The sequence below is a fragment of the Balaenoptera acutorostrata genome, chromosome 3, assembly GCF_949987535.1.
Source record: "Balaenoptera acutorostrata chromosome 3, mBalAcu1.1, whole genome shotgun sequence".
Taxonomy (NCBI): Eukaryota; Metazoa; Chordata; class Mammalia; order Artiodactyla; family Balaenopteridae; genus Balaenoptera; species Balaenoptera acutorostrata.
Genome location: NC_080066.1, coordinates 34,775,358 through 34,803,245, shown reverse-complemented (window position 1 = coordinate 34,803,245; position 27,888 = coordinate 34,775,358). Strand labels below are relative to the sequence as shown.

Genomic DNA, 27,888 nt, shown 5'->3' with positions numbered 1-27,888 from the left:
GTGAGAGGCCCGTGCACCGCGATGACGAGTGGCCCCCGCTTGCCACAACTAGAGAAAGCCCTCGCACAAGAAACGAAGACCCAACACAGCCAAAAATAAATAAATAAATTAATTAATTAAAAAAAAAAAACCAACTGAGGAAAGTATGTTCAGCAAATACAGCAGCCCAATATTAATTTTACCAAGAGACTTTTCATAAATTAGTGATAAAATAATGATCATCCCAATAGAAAAATAGGCACACTCAAAAGAAGGGAAATAAACAAATGAAGGAACGTTGAACTGCACCTGGGTAGAGAGGTGTTCTTTCCACTGATTTCATAGGCACGTGAACCAGTCAGGGTTTGACAGAAGCAAAAGGCACACTCAGGTAGGACTTTGAGAAAGTGAATAAAGGGGCCATTTACAAAGAGTAGATGGGGCTTAAGAAAATAACAAGGCCTATTGAGGTACCTAGGAATTGCCAAGAGCTGGAAGCTGTTACCATCCCAGACCGGAAGGGGCACAGAGAGGAGACGGCATCACCAGGCCAGGGAGTGCTGGGACCAGGGCACTGCCAGAGCCACCAAGGCAGAGGGAACAGGGGGAGAAACACCCCAGCGGTTCTCTCTTCCACCCTCCAGTCTCCCGTTGATCTTCTCATTGACCGAAGTCAACTAGAAACCAGAGGGCCAGGGCGCCTGGATGACGCCATCTGAAAGAGTCAGTGCCTGGGATGCAAGCAGGGCTGCTTCACGGGCATGCGACCTGTGAATTCACACAGAGCCCCAGACTTAGAAGGTATTCAGCTTGGTTTAATGCTCTGCTGTCGCCATTTTGAAATTCTTCATAATATTTGAACAGGGGGGTCCCACATTTTCATCTTACAATGATCCCCACAAATTGTGAAGCTGCTCCTGGTTGCAAAACAAGCCCCCCCCCAACCCCACCAAAAAAGCGGACAATGGGTAAGGGGAAGAGGGAAATAGAGAAAAACCTGCATGGCAAATATTTTTTAAATTATCATCCAGTGTGGGCTATGATTGAAGAAATTGGTATTTGTATACATTATTAAGAGTATTAGCTCTGGAAATTTGGAAGCACAGATAAAAATCTAAGGTATATTTACCTTTTGAAACTCCATTTCTAGGATATTATGCTAAAGGAACAAAAGTGATGAAAAAGGGCAACTAGCAGTCCAAAAATAGGAAATGATTAATATAATGATGGTCCATCCTACAATGGAATAACACGAGGCTTAGAGAGTTTAAGGGATGTGCCCAAGGTCACAGAGATAATTATTTCTGGAAGCAGGATCTAAATCCAAGTGCCTTGGCTCCCAAATGTGAGCTCCTAACCACACATCAGTCCACTGCCTTGGATATTTCACCTAAGAAAATCACTGTAAACTCGAACAAAGTTTCATGGACAACCTCAGCAATGTTGATTATGTTAGCAAAAAGCTGAGAATAACTTAACTATCTAATAATAGGGAGCAGGCTAACTAGATTATGTATGTAATGAAACAGTATATATCCACTAAAAATAGTGTTTACAGAAGAATTCCCAATGACATGAGGTCAAGGGTGTGTGTGTGTGTGTGTGTGTGTGTGTGTTTTCTATAGGCATATATAGGCATAGGAGGGAAATAATTGACAATGTTAACATAGATTGTCTCTAATTAGGATTTGGCATTGTTTTAATTTCTTCATGCTTTTCTGCATTCTTCACATTTTCCTGACTTTGCATTAGCACCGTTCTCTTTGCAACAACCAAGAATCACGACATCTTCCAGTCCCAGCTCCCATCCTATACCAGATGAGGTGACAGAGGCCCTGAGAGAGACAGTGGCCTTCCTAAGACCAAGAAGCGTCTTAGATGACAGAGCAGGTGTAAAGCCCTCATCTTTTATCTTCTATGTCAGGTCTTCCCAACTTGGCACTTGAAGTCCATCTAGAAGAGAAGTTGACTAAACCACAGAGAGCTCTGTCAGCAAGGGCAGAGGTGCTCTAGCTGGCTAGGACATGCACACGCAATGAAGGGTGCTCTCAGAGGGGCAAGCAGACCACCATCTTGGGCTAGTCCAGCTGGACAAGCAGAGACCCACCCTCCCCCAAATCTCCCACATCACTGATATTCTCGATATTCAGCAACATCTAAGCCCTGCTCCTGAAGATGGTTCAATGACACACTTACTGGTTGAGTTGCTGCGTGTCCTTTGGTGACAGGCTTTGGGAAACAGGAAGTTACTACTTTGTGCATCCAGTTTTCCGGACTTTTCTCGAGAGGAAGGTGTAGAAGCTTCCTGCAAAACAATTTCCATCTTTTATTCAGCAACTTAGAACAGAAAAACTGAGCTTTCGACACTGACCATGGAAGTACTTGTCAGATTGTCTGTCTCCTCCACTAAATTACAGGCTCTATGAGGGCAGTGATTTAGAATTACTGTCATCCATTAACTCATAGATATATTAATTCAGTTAATAAAGAATATGAAAATATAATATCTTTATGTGACAAAGAATACAAATTATAATAAAGAATGAATAGAGATTGCATAAATGTTGAACTAATGCAATAAATGTTGAATGATTATGTCAGCTATTACATGTCAGGTTCTTTGTTAGGCATTAGGGATTTAGCCGTGAACAAGACAGAGAAGGGCACTGGGAAAAGGCATTTTCATGACGGAAGACCGACGGCAAACAAGCAAACAGATAAAGGTGAAAGATAATGACAGAGAATAATAAGTGCTACTAAGAAAAGAACTAGAGACTGACGTGAATGGGAGGCTGGGAGGAATGTGTTAGAGAAGATGATCAAGTAAGTTCCATCATTCTGGCACATAATACGCACTTATAAACAGTCACTGAAAGAATATTATATATATTATATTATATTATATAAGAGATTTCTTAATATTGAACCATCCATGCATTCTTGAGTGTATTACAATTTTCTGATACTGCTGATTTCTCTCTGTAAAGATTTCATTTAGGACTTGAAAAATCAATAGTCTTAAGTTAAATTTGGTTATCATTCTGTTATTCTTTTTGTACCTTGCCATATTGATCCAATTTTCCCTGCTTCTTTTTTATACTAATAATTTGGGAACTCATTGTACTGAGTCTATAAGCAGTACGTATTAAACCACATACTTGAACTCATCTCTCTATCAGGGTCAGTGATGAAATAGAAAACATATGACCCTTCCTCAGGTAAGATGAGAATCTGGAACAACTTTCTCGCACTTCCCTCTCCTCACCCTGGTATTTTAGAAACAGAGGACAGATGGACAGAAGGCTAGAGGTTAACAATGAGGATAATGGTATTAATTATTTTACTTCTCTTCCCAGAACTACTTTTTGTATCTTTTTTTATTGCATAACTTTATTAGCCACAATGATCTTGACTTAATTCTTGAGTTATGTTGGTTTTATCCCTCACGACCATAAACCTTAGGAGAGAAAGAGAGAGTGTGGGTATGTGTGTGTGTGTTCTCAGGAAAGCTGTGCAGATGGAAAGCTCTCTGAATATTTGCATGTCTGAGAATGTCTTCCTGTGGTCGTCACACTTGAATGATTTGCTGAGTATAGAATTTAGGGGTATTGGTTATCCTATCTAGAAACTCTAGTTGGCTCAAATGCTACCTGGGATTTAGTGTTTTAGCATAGAGGTTTGCTAGGGGTACCTGCCACCCTTTTCTGACAGGTCTGTCTTGTTCAAAGCCAGGCTTGGCAGTGCTGGTTAATTTCGTGTGCCAAGTGCCTGCCGACTTCCAGCACCTGGTACATTTTCCCAGAGTGGAAGGAGGGAGGATCTACCGCTGCCTCTCACTATGCACCAAGTAACCCATCCTCCCCTCCAGCCCCCGGCATTGTGAGCTGGGAGGTATTGGGGATGAGGGGTCTGCTGGCCCCTGTCCCACTCATTCCCCAGGCCTTTCCCTCCCGTGTGGTCAACGGCAGGCTAACAAGCCCTTCCCTCAATCCAGTCTCACCTGCACTATGTCATGCAGAAAGTTCTCATGGGTTCCAGAATGTGGTTGGCCCCTTTCCGTGGCTTCCTGTTCTGACATGCTTTTCTCCCTATTGGTAGTTTTTTTTTTTTTTTTTTTGATAGAAATTTCTAAGAGGTGGGGGAGTTAATAAAGTGTACTCTGTAACCATCTGGAGCCAGAAGTCCACTCACAGCCTTTTTTTCTTTTTAAAACTGTATCCAGTTCTGACACAAGGGGATCCTGCAAGAAACCACATATCAATTCCCTTTTATTTCTTGTACACATCAATGTTAAAATCAGAGAACTCATCTTCCTAGACATTCATTTTCCTTTTCACCAGCAGATGGCGCTATATTAACCTGAACAAAATTATCTTCTCTAACCAGGGTAGCCCAGGAAATGTTTTAAAGGAGAGAACAGGGATTATATGGAAGGTGGTTTAGTTCAGTTGAATTCTTGAGACTCCATATTTCTAGGATTTAGCAAAATGACTGGTTCTTTGAATTAGCTGTTTCATATGATATGGTAGTCAAAAGATATTTCTTAGCTCCAATAGTTTCTCGAGGTCATGTCCTAATCCTAATATCAAGACTGCCCTCTGGCATTATTCCCACCTCTTCATGTTCTCCAGTGAGACTATGAAAGTAAATAATAACATGTTATTTCAATAGCTCTTTTGGATTCACTGATAAAACAGCCAGTATGTCTACTTGTTTGAAGTGAAGCCTTATTTGCAAAGTACAATTGAAATGTATTTCCCCCTAAATATCTAGTAAGATGAAGATAAATAAGTAAATGAGGTAAACACAAAACATAGAATACTAAGTATCTTTTAAAATAATGTTTATAAAGAGCTTTTGGGATATAGATATACTTGTATTATCATGGTAAGTTAGAAAAAAATGATACTATGATCTGAATAGAGTCTGACTACAATCATGTAAAATAGGCCTAGAAAAAGGACTGTAAATAAATACACCAAAATAGTAACACTCTTTCATTCACCATATTTTACTAAGCATTTACTACGTATGAGGCACTATTCCAAGGATGAGGATATGGCAGTACTCGAGAAAGACAAGGTCTTGCTCTCATGAATTGGCAGGATTGTGTTTGGGTGATGGGATTATAGCTATTTATTTTCTCTTTTACAACTTTCTGTATTTTTCATATATTCTATAATGAGCATGTATTACTTCAGACCAGAAACAAGTGATTAATTTTACATTTATTTCCATTGTCACATTAGAAGACTTAAGACAAAGTATATTTATTGTTAAATTTCTTTCTTTTAATCCTCTTTATAAAGCTCCCTGTTCAAAACATGATTCAGAAACTGCTTGACATATAAAGCCAATTGATGGCAGAAGAATCATAGAAATGGAGTCTTTTTTTTTTTGTCCAGATTACCTGGAAATGGTTAACGCCACATTCAGAACAGGGAATCTTAAAAGACTTTAGACCTTATCCAAAAGAAATTGAACCAGCCGGATCAACCACTCGGCCACCCTGTTCTCTACAGTTCAGCGGCTCAGCCTTTTCTGGCCATGGCTCCAGGAACAGTAATCTCACTGTGGACATGCCGACCATAGATCCTCTGCTGCCTGCGCAAAGTTTATGGACGAGTCCTTCTACTTCACAACTCTATGTCCTCCAGCCAAAGCTGTCTCAGACATGAGACATGTAACCTCTGCCATGTAGCCGGTCTCTGAACTAGCTGAAGCTTTCAATGAGTTGCATCTAACCAGGCTACTGTCAAGCTCTCGGATAGTTGTGAAAAATGGAGGTGCTTCACTTTGACGTGGCTGTGGTATGAATCTGCTCACTGGATAGCTGTTACAGGGAAGAATGGAAATGTACTACCATAAACAGAAGATGAGATCTAAGTAGCAATTTTCTATCAGACATATATGTAAAAAACTATATGGCCCCTAAAAGCTCCAAAAATAGAGGCAATGCACAAGTTCTATGGACCTTCTATTTCCTGGACATCAACAAGTATCCAGTGCTCATCTAGACTCTGAGATCATCTCAAGGTATTATTCATTCTTTTTAATCATAAAACCCTGAGCATAATGTTTCTCCACGAGATATGCACAGTGGGATAGAGCAGATAAAGGGTCATGAGGCCAGCAGCATTAAGCCTCTTATGACCCTGGACTGGTCAGTTGATTGGTCTTGGCATCCTCTTTTATAAGGTGAATGGTTGGTCTAAACAACTTCTATAACCACTTTCGGCTCTATGCTTCTGAATGTAACTGATGATTATGTTTAAAGAGCAAAAGGGCTACTGTCCTCTCTGAAATGATCACATGTCAGAAGATCATTCACAAGGACAACACATCCTCCCTTGGTTCCCTGGCCCCTCTCCGTCTGGCAAGGATGTCCTGGGTGGAGTGGTTTCTCATCAAAGGAGTCTCTGTAGGAGCCCCTACGAACATTTGCACAGAACAGAACTCTTCTATTCTTGCTCCCAAGGTGGGGCTGCTCTTGAGGCCAAGGATTTGTCACTGAGGTCAGAGGCTGGCAAAGTCATTTCCAGACACATTTCCCCTTGTTCTCCTCAGAGACTGCAACCCAGAGCAGCAGTTCTGTGGGTGGTGTGCCCCATCATTACCTGGGTGGCAGTCTCTACATGTATCAGTCCCACTGGTGCCTGAGTGGGGGATGAGGTAGACTGTCCAGAGAGCCCTCCCAAAGTAAGGACCAGTCACGTAACTGCTAGGACCTAACAGCCAACCCCAAGAAATGGAAAAAACCCATGATCCGCATGTAACCAAGGAATAAACCTGGAATGAAGATGCAGAATTCTGGGGCATATTTTTCTACAAGCAACATTATTCTGGAGTCTAAACTGTTCCCCAAAGGTTACAAGGCTCTATTACTCTGTTAGAAGGGTTCATTTTGTATACAGACCCTTAACATTGCTGACACAGCTTGATGCTTCTGGAGCTTGGTGACTGCATTCCTCTTACATACAAGCCTTTCCATTTTCTCTTTGAACTGAGATGCTATAGTTGCTCCAGTCTAAGAGAGCCACAAAATGGAATCCAACTGCCCTCCTGATCAAGGCTTGTTTCCTGTGGTTGGGTTGATCATGCAGCAGCAGACTTGATCTTTAAGTCATAAGGATAAATAACTGGCCCCAGCAGATTGGTTCTGGGATGGTCACATGGTCATGTGGGATGCTGAGGCCACATACCTCGTGATATGGAGAGGAAGGGTGGAAACCAGAAACCTAGGAGTCCTCCAAAAGTCCTGCTTCTCCTCCCGTGGTCCCTACATGACCACAGCCACAAAGTCCTTGTAATTCTACCTTCTCAAAATTCCCCAACACATCCATTCTTGCTGGCTATGTTCTAGTTCATAGTATACCTTTTAGATTAGGCTATTACAATGGCCTATGGGATCTAAGAAAAGTATTTTTAAGAATATTTTTAACAAATGGTCTGGGACAACTGGATATCCGCATGTAAAAGAATGAAGTTGGACCCCTTCCTCACACCATACACAAAAATTAATTCAAAATAAATCATAGACCTACAAGTAAGAGCTACAACTATAAAACTCTTAGAATAAAAAAATATAGGACTAAATATCCATGACCTTGGGTTAGAGAAAGACTTGGTAGATATGACATCAAAAGCACGAGTGACAAAGGAAAATACAGATAAATGGACTTCTTCAAAATTAAAACGTTTTGTGTTCTAAAGGACACCATCAAGAGAGTGAAAAGACAACCCACAGAATTGAAGAAAATATTTGCAACTCATATATCTGATAAGGGACTTGTATCAAGAATACATAAAGAGGGACTTCCCTGGTGGCTCAGTGGTTAAGACTCCATGCTCCCAATTCAGGGGACATGGGTTCAATCCCTGGTCAGGGAACTAGATCCCACATGCATGCTGCAACTAAGAGTTCACATGCCACAACTAAGGAGCCGGCGCAACCAAATAAATAAATAAAATGTAACCAAATAAATTAATTAATTAAATATTTTTTAAAAAAGAATATATAAAGAACTTTTACAATTCAATTATAGAAAGACAAATAATCCAATTTTTAAAATGGACAAAGGATCTGATTAGATATCTTCCCAAAGAAGATATACAAGAAGCCAAGAGGCACATGAAAACAGATTCAACATCATTAACCATCAAGGACATGCAAATCAAAACCACAATGAGATACCACTTTACACCAACTAGGATGGCTATCATCACACCCACTTAACATCCACTAATATATGGACGATTTGGAAAAAATAGAACCCTCATACATTGCTGGTAGAAATAAAAAATGATGCAGATGCTTTGGAAACAGCTTGGCAGTTCTTCTAAAAGTTAAATATACAGTTACCAGAAGACCCAGCAATCCCTTTCTTAGGTATATACTCAAGAGAAATGAAATATACATCCACACAAAAACTTGTGCACAAATGTTCAAAGCAGCATTATACATTATAGCCCCAAAGCAGAAACAACCCAAGTGTCCATCTGCTGATGGACAGGTGAATAAAATATGGTATATCTAGACAATGGAATATGATTTGGCATTAAAAAGGAATGAAGTACTAATATATGCTATAACATAATGACCCCTGAAAACATTACTCAGATGAAAAAAGCCAGTGACAAAAGACCATATACTGTATGATTCCATTTATAGTAAATGTCCAGAATAGGCAAACCTATAGAGACAGAAAGTAGATTAGTAGATGATTAAGGATGGAGAAATAGTGTGGTGGGGAGGGGGTAATGAGGAATGACTGCTAATGGGTATTAGATTGCTTTTGTGGGTAATGAAAACGTTCTAAAGTCAGATAGCGGTGAAGGTTGCACCACTCTGTAAATACACTAAAAATCACTCAATAGTATACTTTAAATTAGTGAATTGTATGGTGTGTGAGTTATATCTTAATAAAACCACTTAAAATGGAATATTCATCCATTCATTCATTGATTCACAGTTTCCCTGCCCCTAGTCTTTTCTCACTTCAATCCCTCTACACTCTGCTGACAGCATGATTTTACAAAAATGCAGATGGTATGCATGAGACTTCCTAATTAAATCTATGACGTATTCAAGATCAAATCCAAACTCCCTGGCATGTCACTGAAGGTCCTTCCTTCTCTAACACTACCAAAAAATTAAGTAAATAAAATAACCCAATCAAAAAATGGGTGGAAGATCTAAACAGACATTTCTCTCAACAAGGACATACAGATGGCCAAGAGGCACATGAAAAGCTGCTCACCATCACTAATTATTAAGAAATGCAAATCAAAACTACAATGAGGCATCACCTCACACCTGTTAGAAGGGGCATCATCAGAAAATCTACAAACAACAAATGCTGGAGAGAGTGTGGAGAAAAGGGAACACTCCTCCACTGCTGGTGGGAATGTAAATTGATACAGCCACTATGGAGAACAGTATGGAGTTTCCTTAAAAAACTAAAAATAGAATTACCATATGACCCAGAAATCCCACTACTGGGCATATACCCAGAGAAAACCATAATTCAAAAAGAGACATGCACCCCAATGTTCATTGCAGCACTATTTACAATAGCCAGGTCATGGAAGCAACCTAAATGCTCATCGACAGATGAATGGATAAAGAAGATGTGGTACATATATACAATGGAATATTACTCAGCCATAAAAAGGAATGAAACTGGGTCATTTGTGGAGACGTGGATAGACCTAGAGACTGTCACACAGAGTGAAGTTAAGTCGGAAAGAGAAAAACAAATATCGTATATTAACGCATATATGTGGAATCTAGAAAAATGGTACAGATGAACTGGTTTGCAAGGCAGGAATAGAGACAGATGTAGAGAACAAAAGTATGGGCACCAAGGGGGAAAGCGGGGGGCGGGGGTGGTGGTGGTAGGATGAATTGGGAGATTGGGATTGACATATATACACTAATATGTGTAAAATAGATAACTAATAAGAACCTGCTGTATAAAAAAATAAAATAAAATTCAAAAAATGAAAATGAGGAAAAGATAGGAGCAGGCATTTCACTGAAGAGGATATACAGATGGTAAATAAGCACATGAAAATACATTTAACATTATCAGCCATTAGTGAAACACAAATTAAAACCACAATGAGATATCACTACACACCTCTCAGAATGGCTAAAATTTAAAATAGTGACATCAAATACTAAGGAGGATACAGAGAAACTGGATCGCTTATACTTTGTTTACGTGAATGTAGAATGGTACAGCCACTCTGGAAAACTGCTCAGCAGTTTCTTTAAAACTAAAACACAAAACTATGACACAACCCAAAAATTGCACTCCTGGGCATTTATCCCAGCGAACAGAAAATTGATGTTCACACCAAACCTATACAGGAATGTTAACATCATCACTATTCATAATTGCCCAAAAGCGAAAACACCAAAGATGTCCTTCAATGGTGAATGGTTAAACAAACTGTGTTACATTTGTTCTAGGGAAGGATTGGTTCAAGGATTCCCGAGGATACCAAATCTGCAGATGCTCGAGTCCCTTACGTCCAGTCTGCCCTCCCTATCTGCGGGTTCCGCATTCGCTGGTGCAACCAGTTGGGGATCGTGGAGGCAGAACCTGCAGATACCGAGGGATGACTGCACACCCCTGTCATGCAATGCTTACTACTCGGTAGTAAAAAGGAACTAACTACTGATACATGCAAAAACCTGGATGAACCTCCAGAGAATTATGCCGAGTGAAAAAAAACCAGTCCCCAAAGGTTACATACTGTGTGGTACCATTTACACAAAGCTCTTGAAATGACAAAAGTATAGAAATGGCTGCCATAGGTGAAGGCGGAAGTATAGGTGGGAGACAACTGAGTGTGGCTATAAGAAAGCAACATAAGGAATCCTTGTAGTAACAGAAATTGTTCTGTATACTGACTACTTCAATACCAATAATCTGACTGTGACAGTATACTATAATTTTACAAGATGTTACCATTGGGGGAAACTAAGATATATGGATCTCTTTGTATTATTTTCTCATATCTTCATATGAATCTCCAACAATCTAGAAACTATTTAATTTCAAAAACTATTTTAAGATGCATTTCTATATTCCAGAAAATAACAGTTAGAAAATAGGATTATTAAAAAAGATGACATTTACAATTGCACCAGAAAATAAAGAATGCCTAGGAACTAATCCAATGAAAGATATGTAAGCCCTTTCTGAAAAAAATTACAAAACTTACTGAAAGTCATTAACTAAGGCCTGAATAACGGAGAGGTACATTATGTTCATGAAAATGGGAGGCTTACTAGTCTATAAATGTAAGTTCTCCCCCAAATTCATTTACAGATTTAATGCAGTACTAACCAAAATTTCAAGTGTTTTTTAGGACATCACAAACTGATCCTTAAATTTTTATCAAGAAGCCAAGGGCCTCAAAGAAAGACACAGACCTTAATAAGCACGAAGAGAGAGAAATTTCAATACAAGAGAACAATACTTATTTTAAAAACATAATGATCAAGACAGTAGTTTTGGCATAACAGAAGCAAACTGACCAATAGAACAAGACAGAGAGCCTAGAAACAGCTTCACGTTCGTATGAGGAAACTTGATCTGTGAGAGAACTAATACTATACTTATATCTGTGGGGAAAGAGGGTCACTTCAATAGGCCTGCTGGGAAAACAGATTAACCATGTGGAAAAAATGATAATGTACCCCTACACTTCACAAATACCGATTCCAGGTGGATTAAAGATGTAAAGACAAAAGACAAAATTATAAGATGCTCAGAAGACAGTAGAAGAGAACAGACATTATAAGAGAATGTGTTTACTTTAGAAAAGGGTGAAATTTTCCAATAAGATACAAAAAGCACAAAGTGCAAAGGATATGATTGACAACTCCCACATTAAAATGAAGAACTTCTGCTCTTCACCTAAAGGGGTAAAAGGACACGCTAAAAATTAGGAAAAGAAAAAGACCAACAACTCAAAACAAAAACAGAAAAATCTTGGGAGGACCTATCACATAAGAGGAAATTCAAAAGTTCCAAAAACACGTGAAAGTATGTGCAATCTTTCTAGTAATTAGGGAAATGCAAATTACAATCAATACGAAAGGCAATTTAATAGGCCCCAGACTGGAAAGTTTAAAAGCCTGATGATATCAAGAATTGATGGGGACTTCCCTGGTGGTCCAGTGGTTAAGATTGCACCTCCCAATGCAGGGAATGCGGGTTTGATCCCTGGTCAGGGAGCTAAGATCCCACAAGGCTCACGGCCAAAAAACCAAAACATAAAACAGAAGCAATATTGAAACAAATTCAATAAAGACTTTAAAAAATGGTCCACATCAAAAAAAATCTTTAAAAAGAAAACTGATGAAGGTGCAGAGCAATCAAGAAACTTACACCTGTTGACGGAAGGGTAGATGCCACAATCACTTTAGAAAATAATTTGGCGTATCTGGTACAAATGAAGATACTCATACCCTAAGACTCACTGATTCCTCATCTATTTTTATGCCCTAGTGAAACTTGCAGACATGCACATGGAGAAATGTACAAGAGTGACCGTTGCAGTACAGTCTCTGAAGAGGAGTAAAGGGAAATATCCCCAAAGCCCGTCCATAGTAGGATGGATAAATCAATTGTGTGTTCACAAAATAGAATACCATGAAGCAGTGAAGATCAATGAACCACAGCAAAATGGAATAACATGAATAAATTTCTGGAACATAACACGGAGTAACAGAAGTAAGTCTATGCAACTGCGATCATATCATCTTCAAAAATAACTAGAACTGAGACTTCCGGTTCTAGGACAAGACGGTGTCGACTCACTTTCCTCCTCTCTGCTAAATACAACTAAATACCCTGGACATTATTCAACAGATAACAATAAAAAGATTCTGAATGCCAGCAAGAAGAAGGTTAACTGGTGAGTGACCACAGAACTTGAGGAATGACAGCCTGGTGAATTCTTTGTGTTTTCTTATAAAGCACTATACACCCAAATCAAGCACTAGAAAGGCCTGCAACCCAGAACTGCCAATAGGCAATGACAAGAAACAAGCAAACAAACAACAATGCTCTCTCTGGTCTGGCCAAAAGACCAGGAAACGGGAAACACCAACAAAGACCTAGTGGGATCCCCAGCCCCTGCCCCACAACCAGGGTACCAACAGGAGGTGTGACACGTCTGTCTTGGCAGCAGCAAACCCTGGCAGGTGTCCCAGCCCCTGTTCCACAACTAGAGCACCGGCAGGTGGTCCAATCTACCTGCAGCAGCGGCAGCAGCAAAGCCCCAGGCTGACCCAGCCCCCAGTCTATAACTAGGGCACAAGCAGGAGGTCGATCCACCTGTGTGGGCAGGATCAGTATTCCTGCCCTCCAGCTAGTGGCAAAGGAGACCCAGGGCCAGAAGCTTCTGCCCATCCTCACACTGAGCAGCAGATGGTCACCAGTGATACCGGCAGGCCAGAGAAGCTCTCTCCATCTCAGCAGGCAGATCTGTAGGGATTAAGCAAGAGCTCTAGCCATGCCAGAAAAATGAAGCAGACCAGAATAGCATAGCAAGGGCTCTTAAAACTAAAATGTCATTACAACAAGAGCCCAGAAAAGTAGTCCAGAACTATATGTTAAACGTAAGCAGGTGGCTGCCTACTAAAATGGCAGATTTAAACCAGATCAAGAGACTCCAACATAATAATGCAAATGTCCAAGATACAATTAAAAGTCACGTCTAACATCAAGAACCAGGAATACATGATTTGAATAAGAAAAGACAACCACTGATGCCACTACAGAGATGAATCAGATGTCAGAATTATCTGACAAGGATTAGAAAGCAGTCATCGTACAAATACTTCAACAATCATTGACAAATTCTCATGATACAAATGAAAAATTAAAAGACATCAACCAAGAAACAGAAGCTTTTTTAAAAGAAGCAAATGGAAATTAGAGAACTGAATTCAAGAAACCCAAAGAAATTAACACCAAGATACCTCATAATTAAACTTCTGAAAACCTATAGACAGAGAAAAAAATTCTTAAAAACAACCAGAGAGAAATGATACATTACCTCCCCAAGAAAACACCAAGTCAAAAGACAGATTTCACATCTGAAAACATGGAAGGCAGGAGGAAGGAAGACAATATTTTTCAAGTGAAGAAAAATTCATGCCAACTATAAATCCCATATTCATCAAAAATACCCTACAGAAACAAAGAGGAAATAAAGATACTCTCAGATGTAGGAAAAACTAAAAGAATGTGTTGCTAGAAGATCTACCCTTAAAGAAAGAATGCCTCAAAGGAGCTCTCCAAATGAAAAGAAAATGATAAAACAACTGGAAACTTCAGGAAGGAAAGAACAGCAGAATTGGTAAAAACAGGAGTAAACATAAAAGATCATTTTTCCCTTCATGAGTTTCTTTAATCATATTTGTGGTTGAAGGAAAAGTTGTAACGTCATCCGACATGGTACTCAATGGATATAGAGGAAATATTTAAGACATGAAGAGAGTAAAGGGGCCTAAATGAAGTCAGTTTTCACTCAAAATAGCAAAACGGTTGTACCAATACGGCAATACATAGCAATATGATAACATAGCAACCACTATGAAAATTATAAATAGTGATATACTCAAGAATATTGTAAATAAATCAAAACAGAACTCTGAAAAATGTTCCAGTAATCCACAGAAAGGCAAGAGAAAGCAACGAACAAGAAATAGAGGAAACAAACAGAAAACAAATAATAAGGTGGCAGACTTAAGCCCCAACATATTAATCATTACTTGAAATGTAAATGATTTAAACACACTGATTTTTCTTTAAATGTAAACAATCTAAATACATCCAAAATAGAGAGATTGACAGAGTAGATAAAAATTTAAAATGACCCAACTATACGCTGTCCACTTGAAAAAAATAACATAGGAAGTTCAAAAGTAAAAGGATTTTTAAAAGATATGAAAAGATGAATCAAAAGTAGCTAGGACTAGTGAATACATCATTCAGGAATATAAACAGATATGGTACACTCTAAAGAAAAGCTGGGGAATGAGAGCCCCACAATTAAGGATAGTGGTTACCTCTTTAAGGAGTGGGAATGGGATGGCAACAGGTAGGGGCACTCAAGGGACCACAAAGTTCATGGTAAGTTTTGTTCCTTCAACTTGATGATTGATAGAGAGGTATTTAGGGCAACTTTATTTTTTAGAGTGCATATACATTTTATAAATTCATTTTTATATTCTCAGTATTTGACAAAATATTTTTAAGATCCTAAAATAATAAATTATGATACATCCATGTGATGGAAACTCACACAGGTTTTAACATTTTTTCAGACATTCTCCTGTGACTAGTACCCAGAATTCATTCTTCAGTGGGAACACATACATTTGTGTTTCTGTCATAAGTTACTGTAGTAAAATAAGGAGGCACACCATGGCCTAGAAATCCAGAGGGAGAAGGTTGTTTCAAGTAGGGATAGTGGAAACTAAAGAATAAAGGAAGGATCGGGAAAAGCTTCGTGGCCGATATTCTATTGACGCTGAGCCTTAAAGGATGACTAAGACATGGATTCATGAAGACAAGAGTCAAGAAGGTATTCCAAGCAGAAGGCATTCCAAGCAGCGGGGGCATCAAGGGCAGAAGCCTGGAGAGAGTAACTAGTGGGAGGGATGCAAAGAATAGGGAGAAGCCTTAGGTGGCCTGTAATGTACATATGAAGGGCCATACCGAGAAACAAGAGTAGGAAAGGTAGATGGTTTACTACTTCTTCCCAATTCACCTTCTCCTCCTGCTTCTTTCCACCAAACGCCCTTTCCCTAACCAAATGGTGTCCTGTCAGAACCAATGAGGTTCAGAAGACCAGCTTCCAAGCAAATAGCTCCAAATGTCTTTGACTATGGAAAGAGCAACTAGAAATCACGTGTAACGATGTCTGGAAGACAGCAAGGGCTCCTTAGACATACCTGCGGGCCGGACCTCCCGTTTCCTGCACGTGGACCACCCTAGGCTTCCTCCCCACACACAGGGGATGTGGCTACTCGGTGGGAGTCCTGGAGTCCCAAGCTTCCCTCCCGGGGGCTGCTCTCAGCCTCCACAAGCTGCTCTTCTGTGGCAGGAAGAGGCAAGCGGCCAAAGGATTGGGTTTCCCACTTGCCAAGGAAGGCTGGGCCTCAAAGCCACAGGCTGAGCTGCTCGCAGGCAGCAAGACGAAGAAACTTGTCTGCTCACAGAGGGCCTTGACCACCCTCTCTCCCCGCAACAGCACATGCCAGAGATTCAGACGGTTGATCTGACCTCATCATATCCTGAGTCACTCTGCATGAGTGGTGACTTTGCCTAACCGATAATTTGAATTTGTAAAGAAAAGCAGGGTTTTCCACACTACAGAGGTCATTCCCATGTGCATCAAAGCATTCTGCATCCTTTTAGGAAGGCAGCCCCAGAGGGAGGGCCTCCCACACGTCTGGCCTCATCTGCTGCTCTCTTATTCCCAGATCGAGTGTCCAGTGACTCCAGACCCCAACCAGTGGGAATGCCCAAAGCAATGTCCAATGTAAACCCATGTGTTGGCTCAAAAAAACCAATGCCAGCTCAGGCTATGTCAATAGACTCTAGGCCTTAAGGGTGGCCTCATTATACTCATTTATGCAACAACCGTTCTTCCCACAAATATTTATAGAGCCACTACCATGTGCCAGTACCCAATCTCAACCAGTGCCATAAAAAGAGTGCCAACTCCAGGGTAGATAAATACTGGCTTCAGGCCTCTTTGGTGATCTGCTAATATTTAGCTAGAGAGAAACTGAGAAACAAATGAGGTGGGAGGCATCAGATTGCATCAAAGGACCTTGCACCCCCAACCCGTCTCTCTCCCCTGGGTCTATCAGATCAAGAGCAAATCACACCACTCATGTGTACAGGCCTAGGCTGGAGGGATGCCAGGGTGGCTGTTTGCTGGAGTTGGGGGGTGATGATTAGAGAATTGCAGGTGTCCACTTTCTTGCAGGTAAGACCTCTTGTGGTACTGGACTGTGCTGTGGGTAGTAGAAGAAGGGGAGCATGGCCGGTGGCCAAGAGCCAAGAAAAGTCTCTCCCTGTGCCACCACATTCCAGTGCAAAATGCTGAGAAATCCAAGAACTTACTTGAACTTGGCTGTCCAAGTACTTATGAGGGTATGTTTGTCAAGGGAGGAGGACAGAACATATATTTTTAAACATATTTTTACCTTGATTTATAACTTTTAAACATGGAGATATTTGGCATGTAGATCTCCATTGGTTCTCTTGTCCCAGATTCTGCCCGTGTTAGAGGCAGGCCTGCTTCAGGCAGAAGGAAAGTGATCGCAATGAGAGGCACAGAAATGCAGGAATGAGTGAAGAATGATGGAACCGGTAAACATGTGAATTAATGGAAATGAATACTGACTCTACAGAACAATAATAATTATCTAGTCTTGAGTTTTAAATATTTGTAGACTTGAGATGCATGACGATAATATCCAAAAAAAAGTGGGACATGTAAATGGAGCTGTGTGCCTAAGGTCTAAGTGTTGTCTGAGAACTGATAAGAGTACAAATTTATAGGAGACTAAATCATTAAGAACATAGGTTGTATATTTTAATGGTTAAAAAATAGTAAAAAATGTATAACTAAGAAGCTAATAGAAGGGCAAACGGAGTAGTAAAAAAAAATGTATTAATCTAAAAGAGGGCAAGAAGAGATGAATAAAAAAAACAAATGTAAAATTTTGGGGACAACTAGAAACCAAAAATTAAGAGAGTAGATATAGACCCAAACTCATCTGCAATGATATTAAATGTAAATGGTATCAATACTCACTATTATAAGATAAAGATTGTAAGATGGAAGAAAAATAACCTAATTACATGCTGTTTACATGAAATATTCCTTATATAGGTGAACACAGGTTGTAGATAAAAAGAGGAAAAAAGATATGCAATGCAAACATTAACCAAAAGACAGTAGGCTAAGCTATACTAATATCAGATCATTTTTCTGCAAAAGTAATTGATAGACTAAAGAGGACTATTCCAAAATTATAAAGGTGTTAATCCACCAGGAAAATATTTTTAAATGCTAAATGTGTATGCACAGTAAAAATATAACTTCAAAATATATAAAGCAAAAATTGACAAAACTAAAAGGAGGAGTAAATCTACAATCATAACTGGAGACTTTAACACACTTCTCTCAGTAGCTAATAAAGGAATGGAATCAATAAAGATAAAACTGATCTGGAAAATGTGATTATCGGACTTGACCTAATTGACATATATGGAACACTGCATCCAACAATAACAATATATATATTCTGTCTCAGCGATACCCACTGAGTAAAGTTATCCACAATATGTTCTCTTCTCTGACTACAGAATAATCAATCTAGGAATAGAGAGAGAAAAAGAAAAATTAGAAAGTCCTCAACTACTTGGAAATGAAACAATACAATTCTAAATAAACCATGAGTCACACAAGAAATCACAAGAGAAAAATATACACATCTTTATCTATTTACCTACTTATCTAAAATAATGAAAATATAGAATATCAAACTTTATGGATGAAACTACTAAACTTAGAGGGAAATTTATAGCATTGGATAAGGAAAAAAGCTGAAAATCAATTATCCAAGCTTCCTCCAAAAAGCTAGAAAAATAAAAACAAAAAATTAGACCTAAAGAATGTAAAAGAAAGGAATAATAAGGGTGAGAGTAGAGATTAATTAAATAGAAAACATAGGACAGAGAAATTCAACAAAATCAAAAGCTTTGAAAAGACATAAAATAGATATATCACTGGAATGATAGATGAATTTTTAAAAAGAGAGAGAGAAGGCAAAGCATTAATATCAGGAATGAAAAATGGACATCACTACAGTACAAACACACATCCATATCCACACACACACACACACACACACACACACACACACACACACAAGTATAAATAAAACTGGGGAAATCTGAATGAGATGAGTAGGTTTATCAATGTCAAAATGCTGACTGTGATATTGTACTACAGTTTACAAATATTACCTATGGGGGAAACTGGGAGAGGATACACAGCATCTCTCTGTATTATTCTCTACAACATCATGTAAAGCTACAATTATCTCAATAAATTTTTCAATTAAAATGTACTAATAGGGCTTCCCTGGTGGCGCAGTGGTTGGGAGTCTGCCTGCTAGTGCAGGGGACACGGGTTCGAGCCCTGGTCTGGGAGGATCCCGCGTGCCGCGGAGCAGCTGGGCCCGTGAGCCACAACTGCTGAGCCTGCGCGTCTGGAGCCTGTGCCCCGCAACGGGAGGGGCCGCGATAGTGAGGGGCCCGCGCACCGCGATGAAGAGCGGTCCCTGCACCGCGATGAAGAGTGGCCCCCGCTTGCCGTAGCCGGAGAAGGCCCTCGCACGAACCGAAGACCCAACACAGCCAAAAATAAATAAATAAATAAATAAAGTAGCTATTAAAAAAATAAATAAATAAATAAAAAATAAAAAAAAAAATAAATTTACCATCTTAACCATTTAGAAAAAAAAAAATGTACTAATAGTTTATGAACAACTTTATGCGAATAAACTCAGAAACTCAGATAAAAAAATCCTAGAACAAAAATGCATCTTATCAAAACTGATACAGGAAGAAATTAAAAATCAAAACATTCCTGTATCTATTAAATAGATTCAATGGTAGTTTAAAGCCTTTCCACAAAGAAATCTTCAGGCCCAGACAGCTCATGGGTGAATCTTCCAAGCATTTAAAAAAGTATAGCACCAAGACTTCCCTGGTGGTCCAGTGGTAAAGAATTTCCCTTACAATGCAGTGGACATGGTTTCGATCCCTGGTCAGGAACTAAGATCCCACATGCCACAGGGCAACTAAGCCCATGCGCCTCAACTAGAGAGCCCACGTGCCGCAAACTACAGAGCCCACGTGCTCTGGAGCCCACGCGCCACAACTAGAGAAGAGAAAACCCGCACGCCACAACTAGAGAGAAGCCTGTGCACCACAACGAAAGACCCTGCGTGCCGCCGCTAAGACCCAACGCAGCTGAAAATAAATAAATAAATAATAGATAAGAAGTAAAATAAAATTTAAAAATAAAAAAGTATAGCACCAATATTAGTCAAACTATTCCAGAGGATGGAAAAGACAAAATATTTCCTAACTCATTTCATGAGGCCAACATACTCATAATATGAAAATCAGACAAGGATATTACAAGAAAGGAAGATTTTAGGTTAATCTCTCTCACAACACAAATGGCAAAAATCACAAACAAAACATTATCATATCAAACCACAGTTATATTAAAAGGATAATATACCAGAACTAAATTGAGTTTATTCCAGGAATGCAATGTTGTTTTAACATTCAAAAAAGTAAATCAATATAATTCACCACATTAACAAGAATAAAATAGAAAAATCCATATGATTATTTCAATTAATGCAGAAAAAAAGGCATTTGATAAAACTCAACAATTCATGAGGGGAAAAATAAAACTTTTTTTCCAGCTGCAAATAGAAGGAAACTTCCTCAACCCAATAAAGAGTATCTACAAAAAACAAAACCAAAAACACACAAAAAAACCCTACAGCAAACATATTTATTTGCAAAATAATGAAACTTCCACCTTAAGCTCAGGAATGAGATAAGGATGACTGCTATCACCACTTCTATTTTACATTATACTGTAGGCCCTAGCCCAGTGAAATAAAGGGGGAAAATGTATAAAAATTAGAAGGAAGAAATAGAGCTATGATTATTCAAAAATGGCAAAAAAAAAAAAAAAAAAAAAGAATTGTGTATGCTGAAAACCAAAAAAACTGCAGCCAAACTTTGAAGAAATACAGCATGTCAGCAGATTGGAAAATTCAGTATTGTAAAGATGTCAGTTATTTTCAAATAAATCTATAGAGTCCATGCAATTCCAGTAAAAAGCCCACCAGAATTATCAACTCCAGTTTGTAGAACAAAGCTAGAGGACTTGTATTACCAGATATCAAAAAACTTGTGCTAAAACTATCATCATTAAAATTGTGTGATATCAGTGAAAAGAAAAAGAAAAAATACTTAGAATGGAGAGGCCAGAAATAGATAGACAGATACAGTTCTTGACTTATAAAAAAGATGACATTGTTGTACAGTGGGGCAAGGACGGGCTTTTCAAAAAATAGTGCTGGATCAATTGGATATCTATATAGGAAAAAATTTTTTTAATGTGTACACAAGGTACACAAAAATCGGCTTCATATGAATTAAAGATCTAAATGTGAAAGATAAAACAACAAAGCCTCTAGAAGCATCACGGGGGAATATCTTTATGACTTTGCAATAGACAAAAATTTCTTTAAAAGGACCCCTAGTAAATCTGGAGTCAAGCTCAACTTGTGGGATGCAGAAGTGGTATCTCCCTCCCATTCCCACCACCTCCTCTCTCTCCCCTCCCTCCACTGCCCCTCTCTGCATTTTTTGCCCCAATCCTACCCGCACACCCCACCACTCTGTCTCCCTCCAAGGAAGCACTACCTACAGCATTCATCCACACACGCTGAGCCTCCTGGAGGGACAAGCAGGTCCCTTAGGTCAGCTTGACCTAAGCCATTCTCTTGTTTTGAGATTGCTTAGATGTCACAGTGATTGACCTGGGCCCATTCGCCTCTAGGGAGGTACCATAATGAAGGACATAAATCCTATGACTGTAGAATGCTCTGGGAAAATGAAAGGTAACCTTGAAGTCTCCTTCGAGGATGTAATTCCCCGACTACTCATCCCCTACATGGGACCCTTTCCATAAGAAAACTGAACCAGCAGAGCCATAGCTTAGGGGAGGGGACAAGGAACAGGATTAATTATGTTCACACCTGCAAGCAATCTGAGGGAAGGAATAGTATCAAATGTATTTCTCTATCCCCAGAGGAGAGCTCGTAGCCGGTGCTTTGCCAGTGTTTGAGAAACAGAAGGAAAGGGATGAAGGAGAAAGGAGAAGAGAGAGGAAAGAGGGTGGTTTAGGTAAGCTTCAGTCCCACCTGAGTGGGCTCCCTCCCCTTTGGCCTCAACATCCTACTTAAAGGGCATTTAAAAATACTCTTGCCATTTGGAAAAAGACAGTGGGTCTGGAGTAACCAAGCAGTCTGTGCATTCCCTCCTTTGAAAAGTCTAGGTCTGATACATTGCGTTTTTGTTTATTAGGTTGGGGAATCTGGCTTTGAACATTCTTCCCCAGGGGTCTGGAAGCTCCTCCTGAAAAAGGACCGTGCCAGTCCCTTCACGCACAGCACAGATCCAAATGCTTACGCCAGATTCTGCACATCCCTGCCCGGCTTTGTCACATCCCTGGGTGATGATTTACTTAGTCCTAATTGTGCCAAACACAACACATCCAATAAGGCTTTTTTTTTTTTTTTCAGTTGGCTGTTTATCTAACTTCCTCTTTTTTAATTTTCATATTAGGCGTTTCTAGAGAAGAGGCTGATGTCACAGGGCCTCTTTCCAGATGTTGTTTTGAAATCAGTGTAACCATGGCATTGCTGGAAGCTGAGGAGTCCATCTGAGCCAATTGAGTCATGCCTGGGTGCAGGGCAGGAGCCAGGCGGGGACTAGAGTGTCCCTGCGAGAAGGGAGAGGGAGGGCGGTGTTGTTGAGTACACAGAGGCTCCTCCAGAAAAGGATATTGGGACAAGCTGTCACCTTTGACCTTTCTGCCCTGGCACTTTTGATACAGGACCTGCTCAGACAACTGAAACACTTACTTGCTTAGAACTCATTAATGGATAGTTAAAGATCACCTGTGCTCCTTAAAAAGAAAAAAAAAAACAATCTTGGATTCTGAGCTGGCCAATACCCTGCTCTGCCTTCCCAGTTCATCCCTGCCTCGAACTTGACTCAAATGCCCATCACTCCTCCCCCCATCTCAGCAAACAAACCTCTTTCCAGCCTCCTCCTTCCCGTCCCTCTGCCTGTTCGCACTGCTATGATCTGGACTTGTCTACTTGGAGATCCTGCTTTCACCCGCTCCGGGATGCCCTTCCCCAAATAGAGCTGCACATTCCTCCTCAGCAGCCCCACGACTTCCCTTCCAGATCTGTAGCCACGCCCCGAAGCAGGAATCATCTGTCTCATCCCTGTCTTCCTCATTAGCCCATGAGCATTGCAAAGCTACAAGTCTTGCCCACAGCCTGGCACATTTAATATATGCTGTTGAATTCATTAATTACTTAATTACTCAGTGCCAGTCAGTATCCCCATCCTAAAGGAGAAATAATAATAATAATAGTATTTATTAAGCAATTACTATGTGCACTGCACTGTGGATTTTCTTATGTAAATACTTATAACTTTATCCTAAGAAAACTCATATATCATTATTAACATTCTCCATTGCATAGATGAGAAAATGGGCACACAAAAAGGTAAAGTGACCAAGAAGGACCTACTGTAGAGCACAGGGAACTCTGCTCCATATTATGTAACAACTTAAATGGGAAAAGAATTTGAAAAAGAATAGACACATGTATACGTATAACTGAATCACTTTGCTTTACACCTGAAACTATCAATATCACAACACTGTTAGTCAACTATACTCCAATATAAAATAAAAAGTTGAAGTGAATTGTCCAGGATCACACAACTGGGAAAGCTGGACTCAAGCCCAAGCAGTCAGACTAATGAGCCCGCACCGCCAGCCCCTGTGGCATACTGCCCAACCTCGCCCCCGGAAATACAAATGCTGCTGTGACTTCCTTCCTCCCAGGAAGGAGACAATGAGATAGAGCTGTGAAAACATTTTCTAAACCAAATTATGGTGCACATGTGAATCACAGAGAGACGAAAAGGTGGAGCTTATCCTTGACCCCTTGCCAGTTTCCTGTCCTCTGCCTGTTCATCTAGCTTCCCCGGGTCTCCAGCCTCCTGTCACTGGACAGGCGCCCAAAACGCAGCTCCAGACACCCTCTCCTGTGCACGGTGGCCCACGCTTAAGCCCTCGGTGCCTCCTCCCCTCCACATCTTTGCTCACACAGTTCCCTCCACCTAGGATTCTCTTCCACCCACCCCTGCTTTGTCAGATCCTGCGTCCTTCTGGCAACATCGCACCTTTTCCTGATCATTTTTGCAGCCCTGAGTACTTCCCATATTAGAACAGGCCACCTCCTTTCCCCGGGTTAGGTCAGGTCAGAACTTGCAGTTAAACTTGCTGCCTCTCGCCCCCCTCCATCCTTCCATCGACAAATCCCGTTGGCTTTGCCTTGAAAATAAACGCCTACCCTGAGCATCCTCAGTGCCTTTCCCACGACCCTTTCAACCCAGCCACGTCACTTCCGGCCTCGGTTATTGTCGTAGCTCTGCTAACTGGCCTCCCTACACTCCGTTCTCTGCTCAGCAGCCAGAGTGCTCCTTGAAAGGATCGGGTCCCTCCCCTGCTCTGTCTTCCAAGGCTTCCCCATCCTTCTGAGAGTAAAACTCCACGTACGGTGCCTGACTACCACCCCGACTCCATCCTCCCCTGCTCCCCCCTCCCCTGAACGGCCCGTGCACCCTATCCTCCTCCAGCGTTCCACAAGCACACTCTTCTCTTCCTGTCTCCGCACATGCTGTTCCCTCCGCCCGGAACACTCTTCCCCCCGATGTTCATATGCCTCCCTTCTCTGCTTCATTCGTTCAGGTCACGGCTCAAATGTCACTTCTTCAGAGAAGCCTTCGTGATCGCCTTTTCAAAAAGGGCAGCGGCCCCTCCTCCTCACTCTCTATCCCTTTATCCTGCTTCATATTTCTTCAGAGCCCTTCACTCTCTAACATTATAGCAGATGCTAAGTCGTTAACGTCTGTATCCCCCCACGAGAATAAGAGCTGCCCAAGGGCAGGGACTGAGTCTGGCTTACTCCCTAGAACAGTGTCTGACACGGGTCGGTACTCTGTAAACATTGACTAAACGTACGGATACCCACCCCTGGAGATGTGCCGCCTCCTTCTGAGCCTCGCACAGCCCTGTGGGAGTGTATTGTTTTTCGTCCACTTGAGACAAGTTCCTTGAAGGCAGGGGCTGGATCCCTACTGTGCCTGGCACGTAACAGGTGCTCAGGAAATGCTTGTTCAGTTAAATAGAAGCAAGTGAAAAGTTCGTTCTGGAGTCTGCTGGACTCTCCAAATGATTTTTAAATTTCATTTACGTGAACTCTAACCTGGATAAATTGGTATTGTCATTAATGAACTTGACGCTCAGTTGGTGGATAGTATACTGGTCACATCATTGGTGGCAAACCAGGAGCCTGGCCAGGCTCCCCCAAACCCCCTGAGCTGCTGGTCCCTCCTTCTACCCTATCGGGTGAGCTCAGGTCACATCAACAGAAGCCACCTTGTGGGTGATGGACCCACCTAGGCTGGGTGGGTCCCTTGAGGTAGCTGCTTGTGTCTGGAGATTACTGGGCCTGACCTGCTAACCTGTTATATAATGTTACATGATGGTGTTTACTATTCATGTGTGAAGCAATGATTTTCTTCCTCAAGGAAGGATGCAAAAGCACTGCATCTCCTCCAAAGGTACCGGAACACCTTCCCTATTTGCTGTTGACAGTCACGTGACTGTGCCCAGCGGGTCTTGGCAGTAAGGTGTGGGAGAAGCCCCTCGGGGCTGGCCCATCCCTTGAGTGAGCTGCACTGGCTCCAAGGTTCAGGGCTGTTTGGACCCTTGAGAAATCCTGCCTTTGATGGAAGGCTGAGGGCATAGGACTTACAGAGACTAATTTGAGAGTGAAATTCTTTAATCAGCCTCTATCTCACAGTACCCTGCAATTTCCACCTTGCTATAATAACAAAAATTGAAATACGGTCTAACAGAAGAGAAAACATTCTGAAATTTGGCAAGTCTCCAAACCCTACTTCGTTTTCCCTCTCCCCCTTCCCTTACAGCTCTGCCTGCCAGCCCTCACTCACACCTGTGTTGGAACTGGCAAGGGGCACCTGGGGAACGTTCTCGGTCAGCATTCAAGTGCAAACTCACTCAGGCTGTACTCCTTGCCCTGCTCAACCTTCCGGCTCCTTCTCAGTCCGGGCCCTATAAGTCAGCTTCTATCAGGTTCTCGACTGGATTTGATTTGAGCTGCCTGTGGTGTGCTGGATACTGTCTGTCTGGAGATGAGCCCTTCCCAGTGTATTGCACCTGGCATTTTCCAGCAGGGACCCAGGCTCAGTTTACCTGGGCCTGACACAGTATCTCAAAGAATGTCTCAAGCAGAAAGGTCAACTGAGCCTGATTCACTGCCGTGCTCCTTGTCAGCATTCCAGAGGGCCCTGCCTCAACTTCTTCCCTGCTCTTGTTCAGAATGAGAACTCTGTGCCTTCCTGACTTTGGAATAAAAAGACGCGAAGACTTGCATTCACAGCACCGGAAGGCAGCCGCAGGCTCCTCCAGCCCCACAAATCCTGGGCGTACCTTCATGAAGAACACCCTCCTACAGTTCTGGCCTCCATCACTCCCAGCTGCCTGCAGTTGAGCGGCCTCGGAGGACAGCGTGAGATCAGGAACGCTGCCGGGCCCGGCCTCTGACGTGTCTGCCAGCTGCACAGATGAGAGGAAAAGTCCCTCCTTGCCCTGGCCCAGGGAAATCTCAAAAGGATCAGGATATCTCTCATCGGGGCTTGAGCCATCGTCACTGGTCTTGGCATTACACAGGATCAGGGACCGGGAGATGGACCGGAATTTTGTGGATTTTCTGCTCTTTCCAGAATGGCTGTGAGACTCCATCCTGAGGGAGGAAGTAAAGCTGCCCTTCTTCCTTTCCTGATCTCTGGCCCTCGGTGGACGGGTGGCGACCAGACTGGGTTTCGCCACCACTTCATGGGTCCCTGGAGGAAAGAGAAAATGGAAAGAGGCAATGTGACTTGATGTGGACAAGTGGAGAGAGATCTGAGTCCTGGAACTGAGCCGCGAGTGCCGGGTGCGGTGCCCGTGAGACAGGACAGATGGAGAGATCATCCTTCAGTATCACTGGCCCTTCCAGGGTGCCGGCCACACGGGGTTCAGTGAGCCCAAGTGTTTACCACGCCCTACACTCCCAGGATCACGGAGGCCAGAGCTTCTCTTGTCGAAACCTTCTTTCTGCACGCAGGGACACCAAGGCACAGAGAAGGAGGCTCAAATGCAAAGCCACAAAGAGCATTTCCAGGAGAGGCGGTGATCAGATCCCAGGAAGAATTTTAGAGACCACAGAGACCTGTGCTCTGTGAGATTTTTACATGTAAAAGCTGTTCTTCAGACAAAAGTGTACAGGGAACTCCAGACTCTAGAGCAGGTCAGGGCAAAGAGGAAGACTAAGCTGCCCCTGTCAGTCCCTTTTTGCCACCCCTGGTAGCGTCTGTATCTTCTCCACAGAAACCTGAGAATTCACAGAGCCCAGGCTGAAGACCACTGATGTCTATGTGCTCAATTCTCAGATGAAGAGCCTACAAACCAGGAAGGTTGGGAGTCTCACCAAATGCTGACCCGCCAGGGTTGTTTTGAGTGTAAAACAAGGTGAATCAGGGACAGTTCGTGCCAAAGGGCTTAGCACAGAACAGGTGCCTGGCAAACCTGTGTGCCCTTCCCTGGGACCAAGGTCACACCTGGCCGGTATCGCAGCCAGGCCGAGGGTCTCTGGCTCTGTCACCTATTGCCATGGGATCAAACTCTCACAGGCTGATGGATCAAAGACTGGCTTCACCCATCAGGTCAACGACATCACTTTCAGCCCAGCCCAGCTCAGCTCCGCTTCACCTTGAGGGGCCTGCCACGGATTCAGTCTCCGTGAGGCAGGTGGTGAAAGGGGCCCTGATGCTGCATCCAAAGAAGTTCTGACTCAGGCCCAAGCCACAAAACAAGCCTGTTGCC

General features: G+C 41.7%; 1 protein-coding gene across 8 annotated transcripts in view; it reads right to left on the bottom strand.

Moving 5' to 3' along the window:
• Nucleotides 1–27,888, bottom strand: part of IL16 (interleukin 16) — a 112,215-nt gene that overhangs the window by 51,843 nt on the left and 32,484 nt on the right. For 6 of the 8 annotated variants that reach the window (XM_007194245.2, XM_007194246.2, XM_007194249.2 and 3 more), the window contains exons 2-3: nucleotides 26,455–26,867; nucleotides 2,176–2,284 (exon numbers count right to left, since the gene is read on the bottom strand). In XM_007194245.2, coding sequence (XP_007194307.2) covers nucleotides 2,176–2,284; nucleotides 26,455–26,867 — 522 coding nt within the window. Of the gene's footprint in view, nucleotides 1–2,175; nucleotides 2,285–3,979; nucleotides 4,065–15,964; nucleotides 16,089–26,454; nucleotides 26,868–27,888 lie in introns of those variants that run through there. The other 2 variants (XM_057543914.1, XM_007194248.3) reach the window with 2 other exon arrangements.